At 41.0% G+C, this 17,413-nt stretch overlaps 1 protein-coding gene across 3 annotated transcripts in view; it reads right to left on the reverse strand.

Annotated features, from left to right (window-relative positions):
- Positions 1-11,566: 11,566 nt before the first annotated feature.
- Positions 11,567-17,413, reverse strand: part of LMBR1 (limb development membrane protein 1) — a 291,341-nt gene continuing 285,494 nt past the window's right edge. For 2 of the 3 annotated variants that reach the window (XM_030198592.1, XM_030198605.1), the window contains one exon: positions 13,069-17,291. In XM_030198592.1, the coding sequence (XP_030054452.1) occupies positions 17,206-17,291 (86 nt within the window). In that variant the 3' untranslated portion in view covers positions 13,069-17,205. Of the gene's footprint in view, positions 11,580-13,068; positions 17,292-17,413 lie in introns of those variants that run through there. The other variant, XR_003941628.1, reaches the window with a different exon arrangement.

The following is a 17,413-nucleotide window of genomic DNA, read 5'->3' on the forward strand; positions in this document are numbered from 1 at the left end:
GTTGGGGTCCCCCGCTAGCTGAAAGCAATATTTTAAAAAGCCAGAGGAAACGGACCTCGGGGTAGGTGACGGCGGTAGGCGAGGGAGGGAGGGTTAACGGCGGTAGGGAGGTCCAGGGCAAAATGTGCGGGGGCCCAGGCCCCTGTGGCCCCACGCAGATACGCCCCTGCTACACACACACACACACACGATTGCAAAGAAATAAAACCACATTAAATTAGGGTGTTTTGTGGCTCTACATGAGAATTGTGATGATATGATCCCTTGTTTCATATTGTTGACAGTCTGCATTTTCCATATGGGTGGTATATTGGTGTATTAGGGTCTGCCCACTGTAATATTTATGGTACAGTAAGGTTCTGAGTGTGTTTTTGCACAAAGTTGTGCATAGTGTTTTGCAGTTGAGCGATTGTGGTTAGTATATGCTTTGAGCAACCACTTTATTCTTTGACATATGATATATATCTAATATCTAAATTTAATAAAAGGTATTAATTGTGACTTATTTTTATTTATTTTTTCTGTGTGTTATCAGACAATTATGGATTCAAGCTCCACCCATGGCCCCACCCCTAACCTCACCCCCTTTAGCCTCCCCAAACAGTTGGGCCACCGACCACCTATGCCACTGGGTTAGTATGGGAGCCTTACCGCCACCTCAATGGGTGGCAGTTAGTGCTCCCTCCCGGAACGGCCTTGTGGCAAGTACTTCACTTGCCGCACAGCCATTTCTTTTTTTAAAAATCAGCCTTTTACCTACAGCCGTAAAAGGGGGCCTCAGCGTGCATCAAAAACATGAAGGCCCCCCTTTTGCCGCAGCTTAGTAAGAGAACCCCCTAGTGACTTCACTGTTCCACACTGGTAATGCTCATTGTCCTGAAGACTCTCACACTTCTGCTCTCTCTGCTCTTCCAAAGGTGAGAGCAACATCTCCTCTCTCAAATACACCAAGTCTTCCTCACTCAAAGAATGAGTGGAAGTCAAACAGAGAACTTGCTGTGGCTACAGAAGGCCAACTATCTGCACTTATTGTGAATCTGTAGAGAATACCCCCTTCCATTTATGTGGCCAAATTTGAAGTAAATTCTACCACAAAACAATATCAGAAAGACCGATGTCTCAACTCCAGCACTAAGCATGCTGCCATCTTATTACACCTCCAACTAGGTCTAGATAATTAATTTTTCATCAGGTCTATTATAGTAGAGTGATAGATTGTTTGTTTCTCTGGTCTACTTTCAGCCTCCCCTACTTGCTGTTTATAGACTAGAGAATCACACAGGACGTCAGCACACAAAGGTGGTAGTTTCCCTAAGGAGGGGGTTTGTTTCCCCACTATAAGGTAGAGATTTCAAGGGCCCCCAGTTTTGGCCTTGAGGGATGTTACACAGGGCAGCATACCTAACTTTGGACCTCACAATGATATATACAATCAGTGTCGCTCTAGGAGGGCATGAAAGGCAGTCTGCTCTCTGCTCCCCCCACGCCTTCAATCTGGCTATGCTTCTGATGTTTAACACCAGCCTGACCCTTGCTGTAGCTAGTGGGGATTTCCAAGCATCATCAGCTGAGGACCTCATCTAAAGGTGCCCAGAGACTTCCCTTCTGCCAAGTTCTGCTGAGGACCTCATCGAAAGGTGCCCAGAGACTTCCCTTCTGCCAAGTTCTGCAGTGTACAGCACCATGCTTGAGTGATCGACAACTACATATGCGTGGGGTGCTGACATCAGTAGCTCAGGGACATTGCTGTTGCCTATCAAACTTGGTAAAAGTGCATTCTGGCTACTTTCAGAAGACGTCTTCAGCTTTTAGAGCTTGGGGATCCTCATTAGCTATTTTATTTATGAGTTGTGAGGTGCCGGGGGGAGGGATGAAGAGTGGGGGTAGGGCAGGAACAGAGAAAATGTTGTGCCCACCCAATTTGAACTCAGGCCCACCCAAAATTAGCTGTCTGGCTACACCACTGAAAGTAACTCCATAAAATATAGAACAGAACACATGCATTCAGAAACCAACATGGTAAAAGACATTAAAAAAAAAAAAACAACTATATAACAATCTACTGGTATATCAATCCACAGCACTGTAAACCAAAATCAAGCCGGAAACAGTGTGTTTTAAGCAAAATTTTAAATTTAGGTAAAGAAAGTTCAGAGCAGATAACTGGGGAATGATTGTTCCAAAGTTTTGGAACTACGAAAAAGTAGGCAGAGTTCTTGGTCATCTCATAATATGCACTTTGGTGAGCATCCAATGAATGAAGAGAATGACGGGGGTTTACGGGAGAGTTAAAGAATACAGAAAAGATGGGGAACCTGTGTAAAGAACCTTATATGCAATGACAAGAATCTTAAACCATGCTCACAATTTTATTGGTAGCCAATTGAGCTGCATGGAGGAGTCACATGATCAAATCTTTTAGCTTTACGCAAAAGAGCGCCTTGAACTTATAATTCTTCTTTCCTTTAGTACACTCGGAAAGTAATGCTGATAGTTTGTCTCCCGAAGAAGCAGATTGTGAAACAGAGGTGGCTCTGTTGAGAAAACAGACAGAGCAAGGACATTTCTTTTCAAACAGATAAGTATCCGCTAAGTCCCAAGGTTTTAATCAGAGAATATAAATGTGAATTTCGCATAAAAGAAAAAGCAATTATAAGTGAATGGTTTCCAGAAAATCAATTAGAAGGTTTTTTTAGACCTATGGAGATGCTTGCACGGCTTTTTTTGTTGTATCAGTAAGGACAACAAGTTGAGCAGCTGAGGTCTTTTCATTCCTCAAAAACAAAATTGCAGCTGCAAAGTTAATTTTTTTTTTTAAAAACTTTCAAAAAATATTTAAAAATTATTAAATAATTAAAATAGAATGCAATATCAGTATAATCAGATATTCTTGCAAATTGGATCTGAGTTTAAAAAAATGTTAAAGAGTTGGACCAAGGACCAATCCCTGTGGCACACCATTGGTAACATCTCTTTCTTCAGAGTTAACTCCATTTACCACTACCCTTTGTCACTTTCCACTCAACAAGTTTCTAACTCAGACACTAGGGTCCATATTAAGGCCACTAAATTTCTTTAAAAGTCACCTATGAGGAACCGTGTCAAAGGCTTTCCTAAAATCTATGTACAGCACATCCAGTTCTCTTCCTTGATCCAAATGTTGTGTTACCCAGCCAAAGAAATTGATCAGATTTGTCGGACAAAACCTACCCCTAGTAAAACCATGTGTCTTGTAAACCACTGGATTCCAGAAAACTCACTATCCTCTGATTCACTTGCCACAGAGGTCAGACTAAGTGGCCTGCATTTCCCAACTTCTTTCTTACTTTTGCTTTTGTGGAAATGGACCGCATCCGCCTTTCTCCAGTCCTCTGGGACCGGTCCACTCCCAAGAGGTACTGAAAATGTCAGACAGTGGAGTCTATTCTATAGAGCTCCCACCACTCTATAGAATAGACTGCTACCAGGCCCTCTGTTATATAGCTGTTCTCTAAGAAATTATAGTACACGTTTTTTGTTCTCTCTACTGATTTTATTTAAAACTTTTGTAGGAACAGATTTTTCATGAACATTTATTTAGAACTGACAAGCAAATAATTCATGTATAGAAGCCATGCATTTTTTTAGACTCAAGACTATTCTAATCTAACACCATTTAAAAACACAGAAAAAAAAACCTATTAATTAAATTTGCTTTATAATTCAATGCTAATTAGAGGTCTGCACGGGAACGGGGTTTGCGGGGATCCCACGGGAATCCGCGGGTTCCCCCTCCCCCCCGGTCAGCGGGAGTGCCACGGGGACAGAAACAGACATGCGGGATTCCCGTGGGGATGGTGGATGTTCTGGTGGGATTCCCGCAGGGACGCGAACATACCTTTGTTTGAGACTGGAGTGAACATAGTCTGCAGATACTTCAATTCCACCCAGTGAACCGGGGAGAACCAGACAACTGGCCTGAGAGAACACACTACCCAATTACCGCCGGGTAAACACCGGTGCTACAAATTTTTATTTTTGTAGCACCGGTGTTTACCCGGCAGTAATTGGGCAGTGCCACGTGCTGCCTGGTTACTGCTGGATTAGCACGGGAACCCTTATCGCCACCTCAATGGGTAGTGGTAAAGTGCTACCTCTGAACTGGCCCCATGGCCAGTGGTTCACTTGCCGTACAACCATTCCTATAGCGCCAGAAGTGGCACACACTGGGGGTGGGAACTACCACCGAACTGCTGTACTAGCTCGGCATTAGTTCAGAATTAGTGAGCAGTAAGCTCACATTAGGCTTACTGCTGCATCGTAAAAGACCCCCTTAGTGAGGACTTTCCCACTTTTGTTTGCAGATTGTGCGCTTTAGTGTGCGGTAATTGCGGAGATTTAACGCAAGAGCACTTACTGCCTCCTTTTTAAGGGACACAAAAATGATCCACCATGTTAAGTCTGCATTAGCCAGTAAGCGCAAAGTATAAATTGCTATCTGGCTAATGCTTCAACGTCCACACCATGCCCCCCTCAGACAAACATTCTGAAAAATACAATAGTATCAGCTAAACTATCACAAAATGCTTTAACACGTTTGTGTGGTAACCTGTTACTGCATGGTAACCACAAGGGTTCAAAGCCCTTTACCAAAAGGGCCCCTTAACATTCAAGTCCAGTTCTTCGGTCTCTGCTTTGATGCTCCTCTGAAATTCTCTTGTAAGAATCATAATTACAGAATGAATAAAACGATAATTAATGAGCTTGTTCTTTTACACATTTCCTGCAATCATCAGCATGCACTTTTGTTACATTTCAAAACATAGGTCTCTCAGCAGCTAAAAGTATGTGCTGTGGAAAAGTACGTGTACTAAATGTGAGCCTAACACTATGTAAATTCTCAGGGATTTGGAGGGGGAGGGGAAGGGGCATTCTGTGGCAATGGTTATAGGTTCAAAGTTCATTTTATTTGATTACTAGTAAAAAAAGGCCCGTTTCTGGAGCAAATGAAACGGGCGCTAGCAAGGTTTTCCTCCCCCAACACCCCCCTCCCTCCCTACCCACCCGTTCATCGTTCTGAAGGCACTGATGCCATTGCTCCACACCTCGTGAACGCACCTTCATCAGCTTCTTGGTTCTGAAGCCACTGACGCCATTGCTCCGCCCTCGATGCGTGACGCCATTGCTCCGCCCTCGACGTCATCACGTTTGACGCGAGGGTGGGGCCCAGAGACTTGGTGCTTTCGGTGGCTTCACCACCACGAATCCTTCATGAAGGAAGTGACGTCAGTGGCTTCAGAACGTTGAGGGTGAGTTTTATTATGTAGGATACGCTTAGGGTCAGACCATCAAAGTGGTGTACAATTTAAAAATATATCATGAATATAGCCTTAAAACAAACACATTGTTAAGACAGCAAAGCATAACCAAGCATTACATAAAAACAAACAAAACTGCTAGTGACCAACAGGCCCTAGGGAGACTGACCATTTGCTTCAAAAATAATCAAATCAGGGATTGAATGTCTCCTGAAACAAACAAACCTTTAATGAAGCTTTATCATTATGGCTTTGGAATGCTGTTGATTGAAAACTGCTCTGCCTTCTGGGTCCCTGAAGCAGCTAAACAAAACACTGGCCATGGTTGGCACGGAGGCGAGTTGAAGGTCAGAAGAATTCACCTGGATGTTTATTCTGCACATCATTTTTGTTCTATTAAAGATAAGTGCTTTTCCATAATTATATGAATACTGGAAGACTATGAGTGCACTATCTAGATATATTGATTAAACTGCTAAAAGAGACTGCATATATTTTTGGAAGGCTTTTGCCGAGGATGAAGTAAAGATCGGTTTGATCAGAATAGCTCTTTAAATCTCTTTGATTTTGAGCTTTTTTGAGGCTTTTCCTTCTTTTTTGATTAGTTTGTTTTGGGTATATATTTGTGCTCCACATTTTTATATTGCATGGATTACTTTTTGATTTTTTCTTAGTGATTTTCCAATTCCACACACAGTTTGTGGTTTTGTTTTTTTTTTAAGTGTACACTTACACACGCACATGGCAGTATAGTGCCTAATGCTATTTCAGAATTATGCACTAAACTGCCATTGTGTATAATTATCAGAGGGGCATTCACATAGGTGCATTTGCAGTCCCACGTTTGCACATAACCTACGGAATACTGTAAAAATGTATAACTGCCGCATTAGGCACTAATATTTATGCCAGCCATAAATATTCCTGCTTATGCAAGAGTGGGACAGTTGCAGAGCAAAGAATTTGGATCAGCCTAGGTTGTTTGTTATGACTGTCACTGCCGGCAAAAAGGTGAGGGTGACGCTGGAGTCACAAGGAGGGAGAAGCTGAGGTAAAAAAAAAAAAAAAAGGGTAAGGCTATGGATCCACGAGGGAGGGGGCTGAGGTGCAGAAGAAGGTGAGGTGCCGAAGTCACAGAATGGGGAGGTTCAGGGCAGAAGAGGGTGAGGTGCTTGTCATGGTAGGGGGGGGGGGGGGGGGGGGGGGGGGGGAAGGTTCAGGACAGAAGGGGTTCAGAACTAGGGGGTGAGAGGAGATGGAAAGTTGATAGGTAAAGTGAAATATAGGGGGAGGACTGAAGAGTGAGATAGTGAAATCTGAGTAGACAGACAGAAAAGGGAGAGGAAATATTTATTTGTTACATTTATACCCCACATTTTCCCACCTATTTGAAGGCTCAATGTGTCTTACAAAGTATCATAAAGGCGGTTGCCACTACGGTTGATAACAAATACAAGGCTGTGTTATGGTCACAGGTAGAAGTGTTTCAGGCATCATGGGGTTGAGGATAGTAAATTGTCCAGTAAGATCATAGATTATCTTGTGTTGCTGGGTGTGGGGATTTATGTTGGATCGGTGGGATAAGCTTTTTTGAAGAGGTGGGTTTTCAATGATTTCCTGAAGTTTAGGTGGTCATGTATTATTTTCACTGCATAAGGGAGTCCATTACATAGTTGTGCGCTTATGTAGGAGACGCTAGATGAGTGAGTTGTTTTGTATTTTAGCCCTTTACAGTTTTGGTAAAGTAAGTTTAGGTATGATCGTGCTGATCTGAGTCTGTTTCTGGTTGGTAGATCAATAAGGTCTGTCATGTATCCTGGGACTATGCCGTAAATGATTTTGTGGACTAAAATGCAGATTTTGAAGATGATCCGTTCTTTGATTGGGAGCCAGTGCAGCTTTTCTCGAAGGGGTTTAGCGCTGTCGAATCGTGTTTTACCATATATCAGTCTGGCTGCTGTGTTTTGGGCGGTCTGAAGTTTTTTAGTGAGTTGTTCTTTGCAACCTGCATAGATACCGTTGCAGTAGTCTGCATGGCTTAGGACCATTGATTGTACTAGTTTACGAAATGTATCCCTTGGGAAGAAAGGTTTTATTCGTTTGAGTTTCCACATTGAGTAGAGCATTTTCTGTATTACCGTTTTTACTTGGTTCTCGAGAGTGAGGTTGTGGTGAATGGCCTAAAAATACTTGGAGTAACTATCTGAGATAGGGAGTGTGTGTCCTGGGGTGTTTAATGCTGCGGGTTTGAAGTTGTTATGTTGAAAAGAGAGGATAAGGCAGTGTGTTTTTTACAGTGTTCAGTTTCAGTTGGAATGAGTTTGCCCAGGAGTTCATGATGTTCAGGCTATCATTTATTTCTTTGGTTATTTCAGTCAAGTCATGTCTGAAGGGAATGTAGATTGTGATGTCATCTGCATAGTTGAATGGGTTAAGGCCTTGTTTGGATAGGGACTTTGCCAATGGGATCATCATCATGTTGAAGAGTATTGGTGATAATGATGATCCTTGGGGTACTCCGCAGGCTGCTTTCCATGGTGGTCATATGTTTGAATTTGATTTTACTTGGTATGTTCTGGTAGTTAGAAAGCTCTTGATCCAACTGTGTATGTTTCCAACAATCCCGAAGTGGCTGAGGAGTCTTAGTAGCATCTTAGTAGTATATTACGGTTTACTATATCGAATGCGCTCGACATGTCGAATTGAAGGATAAGTATGCTTTTACCTATGGCTACTTCCTGTTTGAATTTGGCTAGGAGAGTGACTAGGACAGTTTCAGTACTATGGCGGGAGCGGAATCCCAATTGTGAGTTGTGTAGTATACTAAAGTGCTTGTCCAGGTATTCCATAAGCTGTTTGGTTACCAAACTCGCCAACAGTTTTACTACTAGAGGGATGGACGCAATTGGACGGTAGTTGGTGAGGTCATTTGTCTTTTTCTTAGTGTCTTTTGGTATTGGGGTAAATAGTATGTTACTGTATTCCTCGGGGAAGAGACCTTGTTGTAGCGCAACGTTTAGGTGGAATGTGAGGTCTTCTATGAATCGGATTGGAGCGGATTTAAGTAGATGACTGGGACATGTGTCCGGTTTGCACTTGGTGCTGGCGAATCTGTGAGTCCCTTGTGTAACTGATTCAGTGGTGAGTAGATTGAATGTAGAACAGATTCGGTCAGCTGGGTATCCACCTGGGATTAGGTCTAGATCGTCGAAGAAGTTTTCGATGTCTGTGTTGTGATGGGGAAGAGTGCTGCATAGTTTTGTTATTTTGTCCTTGAAGTAGGTAGCCAGTTTGTCTGCAGGTGGGATGTCTGTGTTGGATGTAGTGATCGGGGTGGTGTCTAGTAAATTATTGAGTTGAAAATAATTTCTTAAGATCTTTGTTATCCGGTCCAAGTTTAGTCTTGTAGTAGGACCTTTCGGTCTGTCTGATTGCATATTTGTATTTTCTATGAATTTGTTTCCATGCATTGAGTGTATTTTCATTTTTTGTTTTTTTTCCATGCTCGTTGTGTTTTGAGTTTTTTTAGTTCGTCATTGAACCACGGTACCGAGTTTTGTCTTTTTGATGTTCTTGTCTCTAAGGGTGCTATTTTGTTTAGTACGGGTCTGCATCTAGTGTTAGGTGGGTCAGTGCGAGGGAGTAGATTGCTAGGAGTATTTTGATTGTATTCATTTCGGGTTGATTTAGGATAAATTACTCACAGTCAAGATGCTCGACAGTGATGTCCTGAAAGCGATGCAGCACTCTGTAGCTCTGGGTACCATCTCCTTCCTATGAGCAACTTAGTTTGCGATGCAGTAGTCCAAGGAGCATCTTTTTTATATTGCTGGATGGGAGCGTGTGGTTCAGGGTAGGAGGAAGCCTGAGACGGTCATTCAGCACTCAAATCTCCACTCTTACGTCACTCTGTTCAAATCTGGTGGGTGATCAGCTACAGGGCAAGCCACTCATCTTCGGACGTACGTGGGGGAGCGTCTTTTGCCTCTGGTGCCGGGTCGGAAGAGGCAATGTCCTACAGTGCCGCATTTTAACAATGAGCCAGATGGAAGTCGGGTGGTCAGCTGCACGGCAGGTCCCTCGTCTTTTAACGTGCCTCATGTGCTGGGTCGGAAGAGGTCCCATCCTCAGGGCCAGGTCGGAAGGCAGATATAATGAGGGAATGGAAGAAGATAGGAGGAAAGTGGAGAAAGGGCAGGTGGACAGCACCCACTGGAAAAAGAGCAGAAGACAAACAGGAAAGCAGAAAATGTGGGATATAAATGCAGCAAATAATAATAAAAATAATAATAATCAAAAGAGAAACTGGGACCAAAACACTTTGCCCAAACAGAGAAAAAAGTGTTTTATTTTAAATTTATTAGGTGGAATATGTTAGCTTTGGGAATGTGCAACACAGATGTCTTTGTATTTTGTACAGAAGGAGGAAATACATTTCTGTTTTTATTTTTCCTGTGTTGTGGTACATGCCTAGTTTGACTTCTTGGGGTTCCCAGTTCAATTTTTGTCTTCATATTTGTATTTCAAATTTGTGATCCCTTGTTCTGTATTTGGTGTGGGTTTGTGTTTTGTGTGCTGCCAAGGTGTGGTATTCTGTCTGCATGCAGTTTCTGTGTAGAACACTGTAGCAATCCCACTTGTTCTGTTTTACTTGTAGTATGTGTATTGGTGTTCTAGAGCATCGTGTAATATTTGTAGTGCTATTTGTTCTTAGGTAAGGCCACACAGATAAGAAGTAGACCAACAGACATGGAAGTAGGCAATTTATTAAAACAGGCAACATGGCCACATTTCACCCAAAAGGGCTGAATCAGGAGTACAGCTGTTAAGCCAGACATATAAATTGATTAAAAACAATGATTTAGCAAACATGAGAGACAGAGAGGGGCATAATCAAAAGGGACACCCAAGTTTTTCTGAGGACATCCTCGGACGTCCCCGTGAAGGGGCAGGGAAACCCGTATTATCGAAACAAGATGGACGTCCATCTTTCGTTTCGATAATACGGTCGGGGACACCCAAATCTGGAAATTTAGTCGACCTGAGAGATGGTCGTCCTTAGACTTGGTCGTTTCTGATTTTCGGCGATAATGGAAACTGAGGACGCCCATCTCAGAAATGACCAAATGCAAGCTGTTTGGTCGTGGGAGGAGCCAGCATTCATAGTGCACTGGTCCCCCTCAAATGCCAGGACACCAACTAGGCATCACTGCAGTGGACTTCAGAAATTGCTCCCAGGTGCATAGCTCCCTTACCGTGTGTGCTGAGCACCCCAAAACCCCCTACCCACAACTGTACACCACTACCATAGTCCTTATGGGTGAAGGGGGGAACCTAGATGTGGGTACAGTGGGTTTCTGGTGGGTTTTGGAGGGCTCATTTACCACCACAGGTGGGGAGGGGGAAATGGGCCTGGGTCTGCCTGTCTGAAGTGCACTGCACCCACTAAAACTGCTCCAGGAACCTGCATACTGCTGCGATGGACCTGAGTATGACATTTGAGTCTGGCATAGAGGCTGGCAAAAAATATTTTTAAATAATTTTTTTGAGGGTGGGAAGGGGTTAGTGACAACTGGGGGAGAGTAAGGGGAGGTCATCCCCGATTCCCTCCGGTGGTCATCTGGTCAGTTTGGGCACCTTTTCGTGGCTTGGTCGTAACAAAAAAAAAAAAAAAAAAAAAGGACCAAGTCGTCCAAGTGCTTGTCAGGGACACACTTCTTTTTTCGATTATGGGTCAAGGACGCCCATGTGTTAGGCACGCCCAAGTCCCGCCTTCATTACGCCTCCAATACACCCCTGGGAACTTTGGTCATCCCCGCGACAGAAAGCAGTTGGGGATGTCCAAAATCTGCTTTCGATTATGCCGATTTGGGCGACCCTGGGAGAAGGACGCCCATCTTCCGATTTGTGTTGAAAGATGGGCGTCCTTCTCTTTCAAAAATAAGCCTGAGAACCATTCTAAATGCAAAAGAACAGAAGCAGCACCCAAAAGGGACATATACCTAAAGGGGAATGGAAACAAGTCTTCCCCTTATTAGCAATTGCTAAGTCATTGACATCATCTTTCCCTGTTGCTTTTTCCACTTTTAGCAAATATGATTAGTTGAAGCACATTTTGTTCTCATCAATGTGGTTTGGTCCTTGGCTCTTACGCATGTTCATGTTAGTACCTTCAATTGTACCATTGTATCAAAGAAAATTTGTCTATTTTTATGAATATTTGTTTTTAATGAAATTAGTTTGTTATAGTTTTATTATTTGTTTTTAATCAAATCATAACAGCTCTACCCCTGACACAGCCCTTTTGGGTGAAATGTGGCCATATCGGGTGTTTGTTTTAATAAATTGCCTGCTTCCATGCCTATAACAGTACATCTATATTTAGGTGCCTAGCATAATCTGAAAAAATATGAGTGAGCTGGTATAAGTGCTTGACCTAGATAAAGGAGGTACACATATAACAAAGCATTATCTTAAGGGGTCTGCTGTGGTAGTGTTTTTAGCTCTACTACTTACTTATCACTTCTATAGCGCTACTAGACTTATGCACACTGGACATAGACAGTCCCTGCTCAACAGAGCTTACAATCTAACTAGGACAAACAGCTCGTGGTGGAAAGCTGGGGGAAAATGCCGAGACGACCATAAGAATATAATGGGTGTCTCAACGTTTACAGCCAGCTGATTTCTACCGCGAGCTAAAAACGCTACTGTGGCTTAGAAAAAGACCCCCTAAGTTAGGCATGTGAGTAAGTTTTGCCCATGTGTAAACCTATCTGTAAAATATGTGCTATGTAAGATAAACTCATTTACAGAATAGCACTTAAACAGATTTCTGGCATTTGTGCGTGTATGTGCACACATAGGCATGTATATGAAGGTATTTTAATCATTTATATTCATATTCGGTACATAAACATTAGCTCCTATTTTATATAACCACCCCCTAAGCATGCAATTAGTTTACATTTATTAAAAAAAAATTTTTTCAAGTTGTGATCATTGTGATTAGTCTATATAAAGAGCTATCTAAAGATGAGAATATATGGAAGTCCCAAGGATCACTTTTATTTCCAGAATCAATATGGCTACTAGACTTTTGCACTAATTATTTTACAACATACATTTTTAATTTTGTACACTGAAAAAAATTTTTAAATGCCCTTTAATTAGCTAGAAAATATCAGAAACAACGCACCTTGATGCATCAGTCTCCCAATAACTTAAAGCTGGTGATATCAAGGGTAAATACAAACACTTTTATCATGAATCAACACATTAGGAATCCATTATCTGCAGACCTCTGGAGTTTAGGGTTAAGTCTGATAAACCTTAACAACTAAACAGAATTGTAAAATTTTGAAGCAAAGCCTATTTGCCCCATTACTAACAATACACTCCTGTAGAGAAGATTGACTCACCAAGTAACCTTATGCCCTGTGCAACTTGAGTTTTGTTTGTGCAAACCTTAAAAAACACACTGACCTGCTAATGATGCAATTTAACAAATATCAACCTATTCATTGACCCAGAATTAGGAAAAGTTTCAACCTTAAAATCAGATGACTTTGGGGTCCTTTTACTAAGGTGCACTAATGGATTTAGTGTCCCCTAAATGCTGCGCAGCCCATGGGCAGAATGGCACTAACACATACTAATTCGTTAGTGCACCTTAGTAAAAGGACCCCTTATTGTTTTGCCAAATTTTATGTTAAGTGGAAAATATGCTTAAAATTAACTTAATATGAAACAAGAATACTGTACAACAGGATATTACACAATAACTTTATTAGCTGATGACTATCTGTTCACATTCACACTGAAAACACATTTAGAAGTATAATACAAACCCAGATAGACAGTAACAACACATTTATAAATGCATCTATTCACTGCTGGTACGCCCAAACATTAACAATCAGATTTATGTATTAAGACCAGGTAGATTCTTTTGTAAGTAGTTGCTACTGTAAAACAACTTGCCAAACAAATATTTTTCTACTGCTGAAAGCTTCATCTTCATAACAGGAAAAACTGAAAAATGTGTTTCATTCCACAAATTATTAACATCAAGTTATGTGAATACAACACTTAACAGATCAATAAAATCAGAACACAAGTATTTTCCATCCAAGACTCATGGACTCAAAGCTGGTACCTACAACTCTAAAGCTCAAATATACTGGGAAGAACTATGAAATGAATTGTCCAGCATAATGAAAAAAAAAATGTTTTGTAACATAAGTCAAATGTTTTCAGAGGCAAAAGTCTCCAGACCATGGAATCTACCTCCTTTTGGTTTCATATGCTCACAAAGATGTCAAAAACGGAAGTGCAACGGAAACATGGAAGCTGCTTCCTGCAATATAATACTGAATGTCAGACATCATGTTTTCTCCATAGCAGACCACACTTTTATATATATATATATATATATATATATATATATATATATATATATACATATAATGGTGAACTTGTAATTGTGTACAAACAAAAGTAGTCATATTTGTGATCTTTTAAACTACTTGGCTCATATTTAATAATGAAGTATATCAGCTGTTGCGGCTCTTGATAACACAAAAGCTTCCTTTAGTATAGCAGTAGGAAATGTGGATCCTAACATGCTGGACATTCATTCTGAATTTCAAATTAGCTAACAAATATTTACGATGCTTACATATTTGTAAGCATCATAAATAGATTTCATTGAGAGGGAGGATGGGTATGTATATAAGTGTGGAATTGCATATGTAGTAAGTTGGTGGAGAAAGGGTAAGGGTGGATGGTGTTCATGTGTGATTGTATTGAACAGAAGTGAGATTGAGTTGTAAGGGGGTGGGAAGCATGTGCCTGTGTGTTGTATGAGTGCAGCTGAGTGAAAGGGGTGTCTTTATGGAGCGAGAGAAGGTGGTGAACTCTCACACTTGCATTCTTCACTTTGGATGGTCTCTGGCTCCTCCTTCCTATTATCTTACCTCAAGTCACCCCTTGCACTGAATCTCTATCATCTTTACTACTCTCCTCCACAAACCCATTCCATTCACTGCACCCCTTGCCCCCTCCAATCCTCCACTCCATACCCTCTCCCCCTGTACTCACTCATCCTCCCTCTCCCATTCTTACCTACTCTATGCTAGCTGGCTCCTCCACCATCACTTATAGAGCTGCCTGCTCTTCAAGTGATGGAACTAGGTCTTCACAGGCCCACTGAGTTTTCTGCCACTGAGAGCTGCTGTTGCTGCCATTTCTGCTGCTGGCAAGAATTGGGTCCCTACTGTCCCACTCATCTCTGAGCTACAACAGGGTTTTCATCTATTTTCATGCTGCTGGGATTGGAGTCCCTGCTGCTTCCTGTTCTGGGGCTCTCCTTCTCACCTTTCCCTACATAAATGGTTTGTCTGCACATGGGCAAACATGTGCGTGCATATGGCTGGACCCTTCTTAAAGGGCACTTACCACTCCAGCAAAACACACCTAGAACTGACACTATTTATGTCTTATGTATGCAGAATTATGTATAATATGTAAACCTTATTTGCAGCACTGACTTGTTTTCTATACCTCTGCTTTGTTGATAACCAAAAACTGAGCATCTCTAATAGCCAACTACATAAATCAAAAGCTTAATTCAAAATATATATACACACATGCTAGTCACTCAGCAAATTATAGCCAAATTATAATAACTAAACTAAGAAAGCAAACTACTAACAGAAAGCAGTCGGCAGCAAATTTAAATACTGGCCTCAAATCCAGTTCCTTGTGCATCGTGGGAAACGTCCTACAATTCTCTGCTAAAAAACATGACTCAGTAATATACTAGATTTGGGATGCTGGTTTGCAGATGCTTCGGTACATCATTGTGGGATAAAACTTACTAGCCCGATTACTGCCAATTTTGTGATGCTTTAGTTTACAAATATTTATTGATATTATTATGTATACAAAGTGTTTTCTCTAGCAAACTGTAACCTGCAAGGCTTAGTGTGCAGATTTTTACATCAAGATTTTCACTGTTGCTCAATGACCTGACATTGTGCTGCACAAGAATTGTATTTGCATCTATTTTCTGCTGGGAAACACAAATATGACTTCAGGAGTACACTGGTTCCCAGCTAAGCTGAAAAGAAGGAACTCAAACTTGACATTTCATTATTAATCACAGTGATAGATCATAGCTTCTTCATCGATCAAAAAGGTCAGAGCATAGTGGTGCAGGATTTACTGCTTATAAACAAATAGTTTGTACATGATGACTATTCTGCTCTAAAGTCTGTGTGCAACAATAGAACTTTACCTTACAGAACCAGAACATTCTATTTGTGAAATTTAAGGGGTCTTTTACTAAAGTGCATTAAGCACTCAAGGCTAGCAATTAATGCAATGGCTAGAAATTAATGTGTGCTAATTCCTGCATTAAGTGTATACCATGGAAAGAGGTAGGGAATGAGTGTGGACTGTGCCTTGCAGCCATATTATCTGCAATGCAGTTAATGTGCAATAAGTACACTGTCCCTACATTAACTGTATGGGAAGATGCTGGGCAGGCATAGCCCCCAACAGTTACGATAGAGGATTTGCAGTTATCGCGCATTAATTTGTACAATGCGCTATGACTGCAAACCTTTACTGCACCATAGTAAAAGGGCTCCCTAGTTTACTTAAACATACAAGGTTTTGTTTTTTTTTAGTATTTACGCTTCCAATATATTTTTAATTCTAAGACAGCTTGTTGCAATTTTGTTAAGATGTCAAACAAATCCGTCATACCCAAACAAAACTCTCTGTGAGTCTAAATAGACAGACTAGCCTGTACAGCATTTAGGCACTGATGTGATATTTGAAAATGAGACTATCATAAAAATGCCCGTTATCTCTGATGTCGCCAACAATATTAGGAAAATGCTTACCTTAGCCTGTAGCTAGAAGATATATGTAGACCCTGTAGCCGATCACTACCACATTGTACAACTTAGCATTCTACTTTAGAGACAATGTAAAATTGCAGTGTTTAATGACTCCTCCAGTACAAGGTGAAGGTCTAAGTGTACATTGTTATACGATCAGAGCCTTCCACCTTACACTACAACTAACCAAATCACTGTGAAAATTTACTATTTTGACCTAGAAATACAAGCAGGTGACATATGGGGGAACTGACCAAATTTCACATGTCTCACAATCAGTAGCACAGGTTCTATGAAAAAAGAACAGATATAAGATGCACACTACTGGTGGAAGCATCATGGTTTTAACAAGTTGCATTTTACTGTGATTTTTCTATGGCAGAAAACTAGATGTGTTATAGAAAATAAGAACCAGTTTAGCACAATATAGATACCTTTGAGTCAAAAACAATTTTTTTTGAAAAGGTAGTAAAATAGACTCTACTACTTACACAGATTCAAAATTCAAATTTCAGGAGGATCAACAGACAGTGCCAAATCAGTTTAGAACAGAAGTCTGAGGTCAGTCCTGCTTAATCCAGTTTGCAGGACGGTCATAATGAACTGCAACAAGATGGATTTGTATACAATCCCTCACACACAGTCATTGAATATCCTAAAATCAAGACAGGTTTGGTGGTCCAGGAACGCTTAAGTTGAGAAACACTGGATTAGAACAGCAGGTCTCCTTACAGAAAGTTCAGTTTTGGCACAGGCTACAGAATCTACGAAAACTTTACTTTCTTTGGTAAGTAAAGTGAAATGGATCGAAATGATCACGTGAAAACGGCTCAATTACACATAAGTAGTTCTTGCTTCTCTTTGAAGCACGCAGTGCATATAACAGCATGACGAATTTGAGTCCAATGCAGCATAACAACAAAGTTCAAGCCAAAAATATTTTCATGAAGATGAGGAATGTCGCGTTGAGGTTTTCATCTTATTTTTGATTGTATACCTCACAGTGCTTTCTGATGCCCATTTGTGGAAGGTTTAGCAGAATCAGAGTCTCTAGAATTATTTGATAGCTGAAGTTTATCTAAACCTGAACAAAGATGATAATTATATATTAATATATGAAAGACAGCAATTAAGTTCTAAAATTGTGAACAAAATGTGAATTTTTCCTAATGGAATTAGCTATGGTCTCTCTATTAAACAGCTTGA

The sequence above is a fragment of the Microcaecilia unicolor genome, chromosome 1 (assembly GCF_901765095.1).
Source record: "Microcaecilia unicolor chromosome 1, aMicUni1.1, whole genome shotgun sequence".
NCBI classification, from domain to species: domain Eukaryota; kingdom Metazoa; phylum Chordata; class Amphibia; order Gymnophiona; family Siphonopidae; genus Microcaecilia; species Microcaecilia unicolor.